This window comes from Salvelinus alpinus, chromosome 36, assembly GCF_045679555.1.
Source record: "Salvelinus alpinus chromosome 36, SLU_Salpinus.1, whole genome shotgun sequence".
Taxonomy (NCBI): Eukaryota; Metazoa; Chordata; class Actinopteri; order Salmoniformes; family Salmonidae; genus Salvelinus; species Salvelinus alpinus.
In genome coordinates, this window is record NC_092121.1 from 895,411 (window position 1) to 911,192 (window position 15,782).

Below are 15,782 nucleotides of genomic sequence, written 5' to 3' on the forward strand. Positions count from 1 at the left end.
TCCTGTTATGTACATTTGTTTTTGTTTACCTCAAGTAAAGTTGATCTGTCAATCATTCATTATTGTGTTAATGAATTTATTCTCTTGCTTAACTTATTTACTTGATTTATTTCAGTTGCTTGAAGAGAAAATTATGACTTTTGTGAAGAACGAGCTGAAGATGTTCAAGAGGATTCTTAGTCCAGAACTCCCAGAAGGCTTTGAGAGTCAGAAGCAGGATAAGGAAGTGGTGGACGCTGAAGATGAGAAGAAGGAGAGCAGTGCCAGAGAGGGGGCTCTGAAGATCACACTGCACGTCCTGAGGAAAATGAACCAGAAGGAGCTTGCTGACACACTGGAGAAATGTAAGATCTGTCTGCCTCATGTTGAATGATGTTTTATAACATTTAAAAGCTGTAGCTAAAGTGCAGCTAAAGTAGCTGTGTAACTCAATGATATTGTAGCAGCCTTAACACAACACCTAGTGACCTCATCAAGTAGCAGCAGGGATGTGTTGTGTTGATTAATTTAGAGAGAGAGACAACATTAATAATACCATCAATAATACCAATAATAATATAATCAGTCACACCAGTCTGTAATGCATTTTGAAAACATTTACACATTTGCACAGACAGTTAAGAGAATAAATGATTATAATTTAAACGTTATAACAGTCCTTCAATACTGTAGGCATTAAAAGAGACATAATATTAATATCCTCTGTGTTATTTCTAGATTCAGATGATCCTGCTGTGATTTGCCAACGTGAACTCAAATCTAATCTAAAGAAGAAGTTTCGATGTGTATTTGAGGGGATCGCTAAACAAGGAAACCCAACACTTCTCAATAAGATCTACACAGAGCTCTACATCACAGAGGGTGGAACAGGAGAGGTCAATAATGAACATGAGCTGAGACAGATTGAGACAACAACCAGGAAACAAGCAAGACCAGAGACTGCAATCAAATGTAACGACATCTTCAAACCCTTAACTGGACAAGACAAACTTATCAGAACTGTGGTGACAAAGGGAGTCGCTGGCATTGGAAAAACAGTCTCTGTGCAGAAGTTCACTCTGGAGTGGGCTGAAGGAAAAGCAAATCAGGATGTTCAATTTGTATTTTCATTCCCTTTTCGGGAGCTGAATTTGATGAAAGAGGACAAACACACTTTCATTGAACTTCTTAATCACTTCTCAATGGAAACCAAACAATCAAGAATCTCCAATTACGACAAGTACAAAGTTCTGTTCATCTTTGATGGTCTGGATGAGTGCCGACTGCCCCTAGACTTCCAGAAGAACAAGATGTGTTGGGACGTCACAGAGTCAACCTCAGTGGATGTTCTGCTGACAAATCTCATCAAGGGAAATCTGCTTCCCTCTGCTCTCCTCTGGATAACTACCCGACCTGCAGCAGCCAATAAGATCCCTGCAGGGTGTGTTGACCAGGTGACAGAGGTACGAGGGTTCAATGACCCACAGAAGGAGGAGTACTTCAGGAAGAGATTCAGTGATGAGGACCTGTCCAACAGAATCATCTCACACATAAAGACATCAAGGAGCCTCCACATCATGTGCCACATTCCAGTCTTCTGTTGGATTTCTGCAACAGTCCTTGAACACATGCTGAAACATAAGAGAGAAGAGATGCCCAAGACTCTAACTGAGATGTACACACACCTTGTGGTGTTTCATACCAAACAGAAGAATGAAAAGTATCTTGGGAGAGAAGAGACAGGTCCACACTGGAATAAAGAGAGCATTCTGTCACTGGGAAAACTGGCTTTTCAGCAGCTTATGAATGGCAATCTGATTTTCTATGAAGAAGACCTGAAAGAGGCTGGCATTGATGTCAATGAAGCCTCAGTGTACTCGGGATTGTGCACACAGCTCTTTAAAGAGGAATGTGGGCTGTACCAGGACAAGGTGTACTGCTTTGTTCATCTGAGCATTCAGGAGTTTCTGGCTGCTGTATATGTGTTCCTCTCATTCATCAACAACAATGAGAATCTAATGGATGAACCTCAATCAATGTTCATCTACTTGAATGAATTGCAAACAAACGACGAGCCTGAAGTTACTTTCTACAAGAGTGCTGTGGATAAAGCCTTACAAAGTGAGACAGGAAACCTGGACCTGTTCCTCCGCTTCCTTCTGGGCCTCTCACTGGAGTCCAATCAGAAGCGCTTACGAGGTCTAATGACAAAGTCAAGAAGCAGCTCACAGAGCCATGAAGAAACAGTCAAGTACATCAAGGAGAAGATCAGGGAGAATCCCTCTCCAGAGAGGTGCATCAATCTGTTCCACTGTCTGAATGAACTGAATGACCATTCTCTAGTGGAGGAGATCCAAAGCTACCTGAGATCAGGAATTCTCTCCAGAGCCAACCTGTCACCTGCACAGTGGTCAGCTCTGGTCTTTGTGTTGCTGACTTCAGAAACGGAGCTGGATGTGTTTGACCTGAAGAAATACTCCAGATCAGAGGAAGGTCTTCTGAGGCTGCTGCCAGTGGTCAAAGCATCCAGAGCTGTTTTGTGAGTACATCAAATTACATATAAGAACTAATCATCAGGAAGAAATATTCAGTTTAGAGAAAAATATGTATTATAATATGTATATGATATTGTATTGAATAACATATTGAATCAATGCATTGATGTTCACATTAGTATAACAATATGACCATACAATTCTAGGAGATGGAAGATTATGTTGTTTGGGAGAATAAACCAAATTAATCTGCCATTGTCCTTCTACATTACTCGTTAAATTAACAGTGTGTTTGTGAAGTCATGATGATCTCTTTGTCAGGCTGTCAGGCTGTGGAGTCACAGAGGAAGGCTGTGCTTCTCTGGTCTCAGCTCTGGAGTCAAACCCCTCACACCTGAGAGAGCTGGATCTGAGTAACAATGACCTGAAGGATTCAGGAGTGAAGCTGCTCTCTGCTGGACTGGGGAATCCCCACTGTAAACTGGAGACTCTGAGGTCAGTATTCCTGTAGTTGGTCAACAAGTGATAACTATTCACCAGATCCACATGTGTTTACCAGAAACACATAGTCCTCACCATGTGTTTGGACAGTGAAGCTTACAGTTTTAAATTTGGTGCTATGCTCCAGCATTTTTGATTTGAGATAGAATGTTTAATATTAGGTGACAGTACAGAATGTCAACTTTTATTTTAGGGTATTTTCATACATATATATTTTACCGTTTAGAAATGACAGCACTTTATGTATGTAGTTCTCCCAGTTGAAAAAGTCGATATTATTTTGGACAAATTCATTTATATTGTATGAAAGTAGTCGTATGTTTAGATTTTGGTCCCATATTCCATGCCTGCAGTGATTCCATCAAGCTTGTGATTCTACAAACTTGTTGAATACATTTGCAGTTTGTCTTGGTTGTGTTTTGGATGATGTTTTTCCTAATAGAAACTGAATGGTGAATAATGTCCTGTCATTTTGGAGTCACTTCACTTGTATTGTCAGTAAGAATAGAAGATGTTTCTGAACACTTCTACATTCATGTGGATGCTACCATGATTATGAATAATCATGAATTAATTGTCAATAATGACGAATAACAAAGTTACAGAGGCACAAAGATCAGAAAAAATGCTAACCTCTCCTGTTATTGGTAATGGTGAGAGGTTAGCATGTTTTGTTGTAGTCTCTGTTATTGGTAATGGTGAGAGGTTAGCATGTTTTGTTGTAGCCTCTGTTATTGGTAATGGTGAGAGGTTAGCATGTTTTGTTGTAGTCTCTGTTATCGGTAATGGTGAGAGGTTAGCATGTTTTATTGTAGTCTCTGTTATAGGTAATGGTGAGAGGTTAGCATGTTTTGTTGTATCCTCTGTTATTGGTAATGGTGAGAGGTTAGTATGTTTTGTTGTAGCCTCTGTTATTGGTAATGGTGAGAGGTTAGCATGTTTTGTTGTAGTCTCTGTTATTGGTAATGGTGAGAGGTTACCATGTTTTGTTGTATCCTCTGTTATTGGTAATGGTGAGAGGTTAGCATGTTTTGTTGTAGCCTCTGTTATTGGTAATGGTGAGAGGTTAGCATGTTTTGTTGTAGCCTCTGTAACTTTCTCACTCATTATTTTTCACGATTCATTCATGATCTTTCTAATCATGGCATCATCAGGATTAATTTATTATTGTTTAGAAACATGTTATCTACTCACTTAGAAAGAAAATTTATCCAATCTTCATCCACCATTCAGTTACTATCGGGCAAAAAACATTACCCAAAACAAACTGCAAATGCAACCAACGAGTTTACAACCAAATACTACACTTTTTACCACTTTAATACACTATAAGTGAATTTGTCAGAATACTTATGACTTCTTCAAATGGGGTGACTAGATACATAAAGTGCTTTTATTTCTAAATGGTGAAACAGAAATGTATTAAAATAATCTCAAATAAAAGGTAACATTATATACTGTCACCTCATATGAAACATTTGATCTGAAATCCAAAATATTGGAGTATAGAGACACATTTAAAATGTTAGCTTCACTGTCAAAATAGATATGGTGTGGACTGTATACTCAATACAATCTAAATCTGATACCTCACTGTCTGTCTTTTGACTGATACTGCTTTTTAAACTGGTCTGGTCAGTCAACTCAAATATTTTTACTTTACATGTTTCTATCTAAAAACAATACTTTGATAATTTGTAATTTCTAATAATGATAAATTAATGTATGAATAGATATGGCAGTTTTCAGCACACTGATGTATCTGAAAATGTTGAAAAAATATCCTGCCACTATTTTCACCACCAAAGAAAAGGAGTGTGATTTTAATATGATTTGACTCTTTGCAGGCTGTCAGGCTGTCTAGTCACAGAGGAAGGCTGTGCTTCTCTGGTCTCAGCTCTGAGGTCAAACCCCTCACACCTGAGAGAGCTGGACCTGAGCTACAATCACCCAGGAGACTCAGGAGTCAGACTGCTCTCTGCTGGACTGGAGGATCCACACTGCAGACTGGAGATACTCAAGTATGTAGAGGGTTTATGTCAATGTTCATATCATACATGTTTGACTTATCAGGCTAGTTAAGATAAACATTCTTACCACCACTTGGACAAAATGTGTGTGTGTGTCCTGTATGTTCAGTGTATGTGTGTGTGTCCTGTGTGTTGGACACACACACGCTGGACACACACACACTTGACTCACACACACTGGACACACAAACTGGACACACACACACACATACTGGGCACACACACACACTGGACACACACAGAGACACACACTGAACATTCTTACCAACGCTTGACTATGTGTGTGTGGGTGTGTGTGTGTGTGTGTGTGTGTGTGTGTGTGTGTGTGTGTGTGTGTGTGTGTGTGTGTGTGTGTGTGTGTGTGTGTGTGTGTGAGTTCTGTTGTATCACTCAATGACTGTCTGTTCTTTCTACTTACCGCTACAGTGTGGAACATGGTGGAGAGTACACAATGAAACCTGGGCTTAGAAAATGTGAGTGTTGACTGCTGTGAAGAATATGACTAAGAATAAGTCTTAATTCATGTTAAGTCAAAGTCAAAGACCACCATCATTACTTACTTGGTCAAAGAGTTTCTTTGACAATGTGTGTGTCTGTGTGTGTGTGGCATGTTCGTGTTACTGAAGAAATGTGTGTTTGTGTTCATGCATGCATACAGGTTTGTGTCTCTGTGTGTGTGTGTAATTAATGGGAATAAGTGCGTTTTATATTACCATACAGTATAACATATGATCATTCATTGCAAGTTCAAATCCCAGAGCTGACAAGGTACAAATCTGTCGTTCTGCCCCTGAACAGGCAGTTAATCCACTGTTCCTAGGCCGTCATTGAAAATAAGAATTTGTTCTTAACTGACTTGCCTAGTTAAATAAAGGTAAAATAAAAATAAATAAAAAATTCAACAATTCTCAAGTTACCTTAACTTCTCCTTTTGATACCTAGAAACATCACCATTAAATGAATTAGTGAAAAGTGAGTTAACATTCTAATGTGAATGATGATGATTTCTAATATTGTGTCTGGTTTCATCCATCAGATGTCTGTGATCTCACACTGGACCTAAACACAGTAGACAGACTCCTCTCTCTGTCTGAGGAGAACAGAAAGGTTACATGGAGGACAGAGAAGCAGCCGTATCCTGATCACCCAGAGAGATTTGAGGGCTGTAGACAGGTGCTGTGTAGAGAGGGTCTGACTGGGCGCTGTTACTGGGAGGTAGAGTGGAGTGGTGAAGGGGCTGTTATAGGAGTGGCATATAAAGGAATCAGCAGGAGAGGAGGGTTTAATGACTGTTGTCTTGGTCACAATGACAAGTCCTGGAGTCTGTTCTGCTCTGACAACAGTTACACTGCCTGGAACAGGAATAAACTCACTACCATAGACGTCCCCCCCTCCAGCTCCCACAGAGTAGGAGTGTATCTGGACTGGCCAGCCGGCACTCTGTCCTTCTATAGAGCCTCCTCTGACAAACTGACCCACCTGAACACATTCACCTTCACATTCACTGAGCCCCTCTATCCAGGGTTTTGGGTTTATGATGTTGACGCCTCAGTGTCCCTGTAAATAATAACCTGACACACACACACTGGATACACACACACAAACACACACACACTGGTGTTGTGTCCAAGTCGTGTGGTCGAGCAGTTTGCTGATGTCAACGTTGTGAACAGAGTTCCCCATAGTGGTGGTGATGTTATGGTATGGGCAGGCATAAGCTACGGACAACGAACACAAGTGCATTTTATCAATTGTCAATTTGAATACCGTGATGAGATTCCATTGTCGTGCCATTCATCTGCCGCCATCACCTCATGTTTTAGCATGATAATGCACGGCCCGATGTCGCAGGGATCTGTACACAATTCCTGGAAGCTGAAAAAAATGGTTATTCCATGGCCTTAGTACTCACCAGACATGTCACCCATTGAGCATGTTTGGGATGCTCTGGATAGACGTGTACGACAGCGTGTTCAAATTCCCACGAATATCCAGCAACTTTGCTCGTTCATTGAAGAGGAGTGGGACAACATTCCACAGGCTACAATCAACAGCCTGATCAACTCTATGTGAAGGTGATGTGTCGTGCTGCATGAGGCAAATGGTGGTCACACCAGATACTGACTAGTTTTCTCATCCACACTCCTACTTTTTATCAAGGTATCTGACAAACAGATGTATATCTGTATTCCCAGTCATGTGAAATCCGTAGATTAGGGCCTAATGAATGTATTTCAACTGACTGATGCCCTTATATGAACTGTGACTCAGTAAGATCGTGTTGGGTTTATTTTATTGTTCAGTGTTAATAAAAAGAGCAGTTGTAAATGTTTTATGTTTGATATGATGTTAGCAACACTCTGAAGTCATTCCATCCTTTCACTAAATGGTAGTAACAATAAGTCATTCCATCCTTTCACTAAATGTTAGTAACACTCTGAAGTCATTCCATCCTTTCACTAAATGGTAGTAACAATAAGTCATTCCATCCTTTCACTAAATGGTAGTAACAATAAGTCATTCCATCCTTTCACTAAATGTTAGTAACACTCTGAAGTCATTCCATCCTTTCACTAAATGGTAGTATATCTGAAGTCATCCCATCCTTTCACTAAATGGTAGTAACACTAAGTCATTCCATCCTTTCACTAAATGGTAGTAACACTAAGTCATTCCATCCTTTCACTAAATGTTAGTAACACTCTGAAGTCATTCCATCCTTTCACTAAATGGTAGTAACACTAAGTCATTCCATCCTTTCACTAAATGGTAGTAACACTCTGAAGTCATTCCATCCTTTCACTAAATGGTAGTAACACTAAGTCATTCCATCCTTTCACTAAATGGTAGTAACACTAAGTCATTCCATCCTTTCACTAAATGGTAGTAACACTCTGAAGTCATTCCATCCTTTCACTAAATGGTAGTAACACTCTGAAGTCATTCCATCCTTTCACTAAATGTTAGTAACACTCTGAAGTCATTCCATCCTTTCACTAAATGGTAGTAACACTAAGTCATTCCATCCTTTCACTAAATGGTAGTAACACTAAGTCATTCCATCCTTTCACTAAATGGTAGTAACACTAAGTCATTCCATCCTTTCACTAAATGGTAGTAACACTAAGTCATTCCATCCTTTCACTAAATGTTAGTAACACTCTGAAGTCATTCCATCCTTTCACTAAATGGTAGTAACACTAAGTCATTCCATCCTTTCACTAAATGGTAGTAACACTCTGAAGTCATTCCATCCTTTCACTAAATGGTAGTAACACTAAGTCATTCCATCCTTTCACTAAATGTTAGTAACACTCTGAAGTCATTCCATCCTTTCACTAAATGGTAGTAACACTAAGTCATTCCATCCTTTCACTAAATGGTAGTAACACTAAGTCATTCCATCCTTTCACTAAATGGTAGTAACACTAAGTCATTCCATCCTTTCACTAAATGGTAGTAACACTCTGAAGTCATTCCATCCTTTCACTAAATGGTAGTAACAATAAGTCATTCCATCCTTTCACTAAATGTTAGTAACACTCTGAAGTCATTCCATCCTTTCACTAAATGGTAGTAACAATAAGTCATTCCATCCTTTCACTAAATGGTAGTAACACTCTGAAGTCATTCCATCCTTTCACTAAATGGTAGTAACAATAAGTCATTCCATCCTTTCACTAAATGTTAGTAACACTCTGAAGTCATTCCATCCTTTCACTAAATGGTAGTATATCTGAAGTCATCCCATCCTTTCACTAAATGGTAGTAACACTAAGTCATTCCATCCTTTCACTAAATGGTAGTAACACTCTGAAGTCATTCCATCCTTTCACTAAATGGTGGTAACACTAAGTCATTCCATCCTTTCACTAAATGGTAGTAACACTCTGATGTCATTCAATCCTTTCACTAAATGGTAGTAACACTCTGAAGTCATTCCATCCGTTCACTAAATGTTAGTAACACTAAGTCATTCCATCCTTTCACTAAATGGTAGTAACAATAAGTCATTCCATCCTTTCACTAAATGGCAGTAACACTCTGATGTCATTCAATCCTTTCACTAAATGGTAGTAACACTCTGAAATCATTCCATCCTTTCACTAAATGGTAGTAACACTCTGAAGTCATTCCATCCTTTCACTAAATGGTAGTAACACTCTGAAGTCATTCCATCCTTTCACTAAATGGTAGTAACACTAAGTCATTCCATCCTTTCACTAAATGGTAGTAACACTCTGAAGTCATTCCATCCTTTCACTAAATGGTAGTAACACTAAGTCATTCCATCCTTTCACTAAATGGTAGTAACACTAAGTCATTCCATCCTTTCACTAAATGGTAGTAACACTAAGTCATTCCATCCTTTCACTAAATGGTAGTATCACTCTGAAGTCATTCCATCCTTTCACTAAATGGTAGTAACACTCTGAAGTCATTCCATCATTTCACTAAATGGTAGTAACACTCTGAAGTCATTCCATCCTTTCACTAAATGGTAGTAACACTAAGTCATTCCATCCTTTAACTAAATGGTAGTAACACTAAGTCATTCCATCCTTTCACTAAATGGTAGTAACACTAAGTCATTCCATCCTTTCACTAAATGTTAGTAACACTCTGAAGTCATTCCATCCTTTCACTAAATGGTAGTAACACTAAGTCATTCCATCCTTTCACTAAATGGTAGTAACACTCTGAAGTCATTCCATCCTTTCACTAAATGGTAGTAACACTAAGTCATTCCATCCTTTCACTAAATGGTAGTAACACTAAGTCATTCCATCCTTTCACTAAATGGTAGTAACACTCTGAAGTCATTCCATCCTTTCACTAAATGGTAGTAACACTCTGAAGTCATTCCATCCTTTCACTAAATGTTAGTAACACTCTGAAGTCATTCCATCCTTTCACTAAATGGTAGTAACACTAAGTCATTCCATCCTTTCACTAAATGGTAGTAACACTAAGTCATTCCATCCTTTCACTAAATGGTAGTAACACTAAGTCATTCCATCCTTTCACTAAATGGTAGTAACACTAAGTCATTCCATCCTTTCACTAAATGTTAGTAACACTCTGAAGTCATTCCATCCTTTCACTAAATGGTAGTAACACTAAGTCATTCCATCCTTTCACTAAATGGTAGTAACACTCTGAAGTCATTCCATCCTTTCACTAAATGGTAGTAACACTAAGTCATTCCATCCTTTCACTAAATGTTAGTAACACTCTGAAGTCATTCCATCCTTTCACTAAATGGTAGTAACACTAAGTCATTCCATCCTTTCACTAAATGGTAGTAACACTAAGTCATTCCATCCTTTCACTAAATGGTAGTAACACTAAGTCATTCCATCCTTTCACTAAATGGTAGTAACACTCTGAAGTCATTCCATCCTTTCACTAAATGGTAGTAACAATAAGTCATTCCATCCTTTCACTAAATGTTAGTAACACTCTGAAGTCATTCCATCCTTTCACTAAATGGTAGTAACAATAAGTCATTCCATCCTTTCACTAAATGGTAGTAACACTCTGAAGTCATTCCATCCTTTCACTAAATGGTAGTAACAATAAGTCATTCCATCCTTTCACTAAATGTTAGTAACACTCTGAAGTCATTCCATCCTTTCACTAAATGGTAGTATATCTGAAGTCATCCCATCCTTTCACTAAATGGTAGTAACACTAAGTCATTCCATCCTTTCACTAAATGGTAGTAACACTCTGAAGTCATTCCATCCTTTCACTAAATGGTGGTAACACTAAGTCATTCCATCCTTTCACTAAATGGTAGTAACACTCTGATGTCATTCAATCCTTTCACTAAATGGTAGTAACACTCTGAAGTCATTCCATCCGTTCACTAAATGTTAGTAACACTAAGTCATTCCATCCTTTCACTAAATGGTAGTAACAATAAGTCATTCCATCCTTTCACTAAATGGCAGTAACACTCTGATGTCATTCAATCCTTTCACTAAATGGTAGTAACACTCTGAAATCATTCCATCCTTTCACTAAATGGTAGTAACACTCTGAAGTCATTCCATCCTTTCACTAAATGGTAGTAACACTCTGAAGTCATTCCATCCTTTCACTAAATGGTAGTAACACTAAGTCATTCCATCCTTTCACTAAATGGTAGTAACACTCTGAAGTCATTCCATCCTTTCACTAAATGGTAGTAACACTAAGTCATTCCATCCTTTCACTAAATGGTAGTAACACTAAGTCATTCCATCCTTTCACTAAATGGTAGTAACACTAAGTCATTCCATCCTTTCACTAAATGGTAGTATCACTCTGAAGTCATTCCATCCTTTCACTAAATGGTAGTAACACTCTGAAGTCATTCCATCATTTCACTAAATGGTAGTAACACTCTGAAGTCATTCCATCCTTTCACTAAATGGTAGTAACACTAAGTCATTCCATCCTTTAACTAAATGGTAGTAACACTAAGTCATTCCATCCTTTCACTAAATGGTAGTAACACTAAGTCATTCCATCCTTTCACTAAATGGTAGTAACACTCTGAAGTCATTCCATCCTTTCACTAAATGGTAGTAACACTCTGAAGTCATTCCATCCTTTCACTAAATGGTAGTAACACTCTGAAGTCATTCCATCCTTTCACTAAATGGTAGTAACACTAAGTCATTCCATCCTTTCACTAAATGGTAGTAACACTAAGTCATTCCATCCTTTCACTAAATGGTAGTAACACTAAGTCATTCCATCCTTTCACTAAATGTTAGTAACACTCTGAAGTCATTCCATCCTTTCACTAAATGTTAGTAACACTCTGAAGTCATTCCATCCTTTCACTAAATGGTAGTAACACTAAGTCATTCCATCCTTTCACTAAATGGTAGTAACACTCTGAAGTCATTCCATCCTTTCACTAAATGGTAGTAACACTAAGTCATTCCATCCTTTCACTAAATGGTAGTAACACTAAGTCATTCCATCCTTTCACTAAATGGTAGTAACACTAAGTCATTCCATCCTTTCACTAAATGGTAGTAACACTCTGAAGTCATTCCATCCTTTCACTAAATGGTAGTAACAATAAGTCATTCCATCCTTTCACTAAATGTTAGTAACACTCTGAAGTCATTCCATCCTTTCACTAAATGGTAGTAACAATAAGTCATTCCATCCTTTCACTAAATGGTAGTAACACTCTGAAGTCATTCCATCCTTTCACTAAATGGTAGTAACAATAAGTCATTCCATCCTTTCACTAAATGTTAGTAACACTCTGAAGTCATTCCATCCTTTCACTAAATGGTAGTATATCTGAAGTCATCCCATCCTTTCACTAAATGGTAGTAACACTAAGTCATTCCATCCTTTCACTAAATGGTAGTAACACTCTGAAGTCATTCCATCCTTTCACTAAATGGTGGTAACACTAAGTCATTCCATCCTTTCACTAAATGGTAGTAACACTCTGATGTCATTCAATCCTTTCACTAAATGGTAGTAACACTCTGAAGTCATTCCATCCGTTCACTAAATGTTAGTAACACTAAGTCATTCCATCCTTTCACTAAATGGTAGTAACGATAAGTCATTCCATCCTTTCACTAAATGGCAGTAACACTCTGATGTCATTCAATCCTTTCACTAAATGGTAGTAACACTCTGAAATCATTCCATCCTTTCACTAAATGGTAGTAACACTCTGAAGTCATTCCATCCTTTCACTAAATGGTAGTAACACTCTGAAGTCATTCCATCCTTTCACTAAATGGTAGTAACACTCTGAAGTCATTCCATCCTTTCACTAAATGGTAGTAACACTAAGTCATTCCATCCTTTCACTAAATGGTAGTAACACTAAGTCATTCCATCCTTTCACTAAATGGTAGTAACACTAAGTCATTCCATCCTTTCACTAAATGGTAGTAACACTAAGTCATTCCATCCTTTCACTAAATGTTAGTAACACTGAAGTCATTCCATCCTTTCACTAAATGGTAGTAACACTAAGTCATTCCATCCTTTCACTAAATGGTAGTAACACTCTGAAGTCATTCCATCCTTTCACTAAATGGTAGTAACACTAAGTCATTCCATCCTTTCACTAAATGGTAGTAACACTAAGTCATTCCATCCTTTCACTAAATGGTAGTAACACTCTGAAGTCATTCCATCCTTTCACTAAATGGTAGTAACACTCTGAAGTCATTCCATCCTTTCACTAAATGTTAGTAACACTCTGAAGTCATTCCATCCTTTCACTAAATGGTAGTAACACTAAGTCATTCCATCCTTTCACTAAATGGTAGTAACACTAAGTCATTCCATCCTTTCACTAAATGGTAGTAACACTAAGTCATTCCATCCTTTCACTAAATGGTAGTAACACTAAGTCATTCCATCCTTTCACTAAAGCTCTAAAGTAACTTTTTATTGACAGATGCCTCATGTAAATGTTTTGGATGTTGATGAAAGGAAATCCCATATAGCCTACTGGCCAGGACTTTGTTATGGCATCTTGTGATTGGGTGTCTCAGATCAGGACTTTGTTATGACGTCTTCTGATTGGGTGTCTCAGGTCAGGACTTTGTTATGGCATCTTCTGATTGGGTGTCTCAGGTCAGGACTTTGTTATGACATCTTCTGATTGGGTGTCTCAGGTCAGGACTTTGTTTTGACATCTTCTGATTGGGTGTCTCAGGTCAGGACTTTGTTATGACATCTTCTGATTGGGTGTCTCAGGTCAGGTCTGAGCCATGATCAGAATGTGTCTCTGTCCATTTCCAGCCCTGCCATTTCTACCTGTCCTGATCTAGTGTTTCACCCCTGACTTCCTCTCACCGTCTCACTGTCCATGTGCTCCATGCTTATAGCTCCCACCTCTACTTCACTGTGTTATAATGGACTTATGCTTGTTATGTCACCTCTGTAACCAGCTATCAAACATACTGACCTTTCTGACCCTATCCCATGGCCCTACTTTCCAGAAATAAACATTTAAAGTCCTCTGAGTTTTGCTTACTGTCCATTTACTTATGTATTATGTAATTGCTGTATATTGGAATATTGCCTCAGAGTATCATGGGGGTTTGTATGTGTTGAGATGATCACGTTCCAGATAAATGGTTGAACTGATTCCTGTCTCCCGTCTCATCATTACTGAATTGTTATACAGGCGTGATTATGAAACCTACAAAACATAACAAAATATTGGCGATGAGTAAGTCTGAATCTACAGGAACTATTCTGTCTGGAAGAAGTTGGTTTTTACAACTGTTTAAAACGGTTATTTTCTGTGGTACAGTCTAGGCTAATGTTAGAGCACAGTGTATTGCTACCAGAGGCAAGTGCAGAGTTGAGCTAGCTAAGAGAGAGAGAGTTAGCATTGTCAAGGATGGCAGAAAAGGACTCGAGACGGATGTCGGAGCAGGGAAACATCTTGATTAAAAAGGTGGGAATATACATTGATTTAAGGAAAGGACATTTATTCAACTGTGAAGACGAACTTTGGAATTAAAAACTGCTAAATGAGCGAAGTGAATGAAGATCACGTGACTGAGGAAACTATTGCTGTGGTTGAGGACAATACTCAAGTGAATGAAGATCACGTGACTGAGGAACATATTGCTGTGGTTGAGGACAATACTGAAGTGAATGAAGATCACGTGACTGAGGAACATATTGCTGTGGTTGAGGACACAATACTGAAGTGAATGACAATCAGGATCCTATTTAGCAATGAAAAATGTCTGGAATTGTTGGAACCATTGGACAGTTTGATAAAAATATTGAGCAGTGGAGCTCATATACAGAACGGTTTGAATATTTTGTTCTTGCAAGTTACATTGATGAGGACAACATTGTGCTTACAGTATTTAGTGTAATGGGGCCAAAGACATTTAATTTACTAGTCAGCCTGCTACAGCCAGACAGAACAGGTAATAAGACGTATGGGGATATTGTGGAGATACTTAAAGGACATTTTTCAACGACTAGTTAATGCTGAAAGGTTCAGGCTCCACAGGAGACATCAGGAAGAGGGAAGTTCAGTACCAATGTTTGCTGCTGCATTAAAACCTCTTATGGCTGCAGTCCCGATATCGGGACCAATATGACAACAGCCAGTCCAAGTGCAGGGCGCCAAATTCAAAAACCAGAAATCTCATAATTAAAATTCCTCAAACATACATGTGTCTTATATCATTTTAAAGGTAATCTTGTTGTTAATCCCACCAAAGTGTCCGATTTCAAATAGGCTTTTCAGCGAAAGCACTACAAACGATTATGTTAGGTCACCACAAAACCAAAATAATCACAGCCATTTTTCCCAGCTAATGATAGCTTTTCAAAAACCAGAATAGAGATAAAATGAATCACTAACCTTCGATTATTTTCATCAGAGGACACTCATAGGACTTCATATTACACAATACATGCGTGTTTTGTTTGATTAAATTCATATTTATATCAAAAACTCTGAGTTTACATTGAGGCTACAAGATGCACTAAATGCAAAAACATCAAGTGACTTTGCATAGCCCATCGTTTCAACATGAATACTCATCATAAATATAGATGATAATACAAGTTATACACATTGAATTATAGATATACCTCTCCTTAATGCAACCGCTATGTCAGATTTCAAAAAAACTTTACGGAAAAATAATTGCACGCTATAATCTGAGACGGCGCTCAAACTAGCATACCACAGCTGCAAAGATAGCGTCACTATAAACAATAAAATATATGATAAATATTTCATTACCTTTGTTGGTCT

General features: G+C 38.3%; 1 protein-coding gene across 2 annotated transcripts in view; it reads left to right on the forward strand.

Moving 5' to 3' along the window:
• The window catches only part of LOC139565275 (NLR family CARD domain-containing protein 3-like), a 41,353-nt gene extending 27,216 nt beyond the window's left edge, over positions 1–14,137 (forward strand). Inside the window, exons 6-11 of one of the 2 annotated variants that reach the window (XM_071385473.1) lie at positions 116–344; positions 718–2,518; positions 2,796–2,969; positions 4,823–4,996; positions 5,432–5,478; positions 6,042–14,137. In XM_071385473.1, coding sequence (XP_071241574.1) covers positions 116–344; positions 718–2,518; positions 2,796–2,969; positions 4,823–4,996; positions 5,432–5,478; positions 6,042–6,568 — 2,952 coding nt within the window. In that variant the 3' untranslated portion in view covers positions 6,569–14,137. The remainder of the gene's footprint in view (positions 1–115; positions 345–717; positions 2,519–2,795; positions 2,970–4,822; positions 4,997–5,431; positions 5,479–6,041) is intronic. The other variant, XM_071385474.1, reaches the window with a different exon arrangement.
• The last annotated feature ends 1,645 nt before the right edge of the window (positions 14,138–15,782 follow it).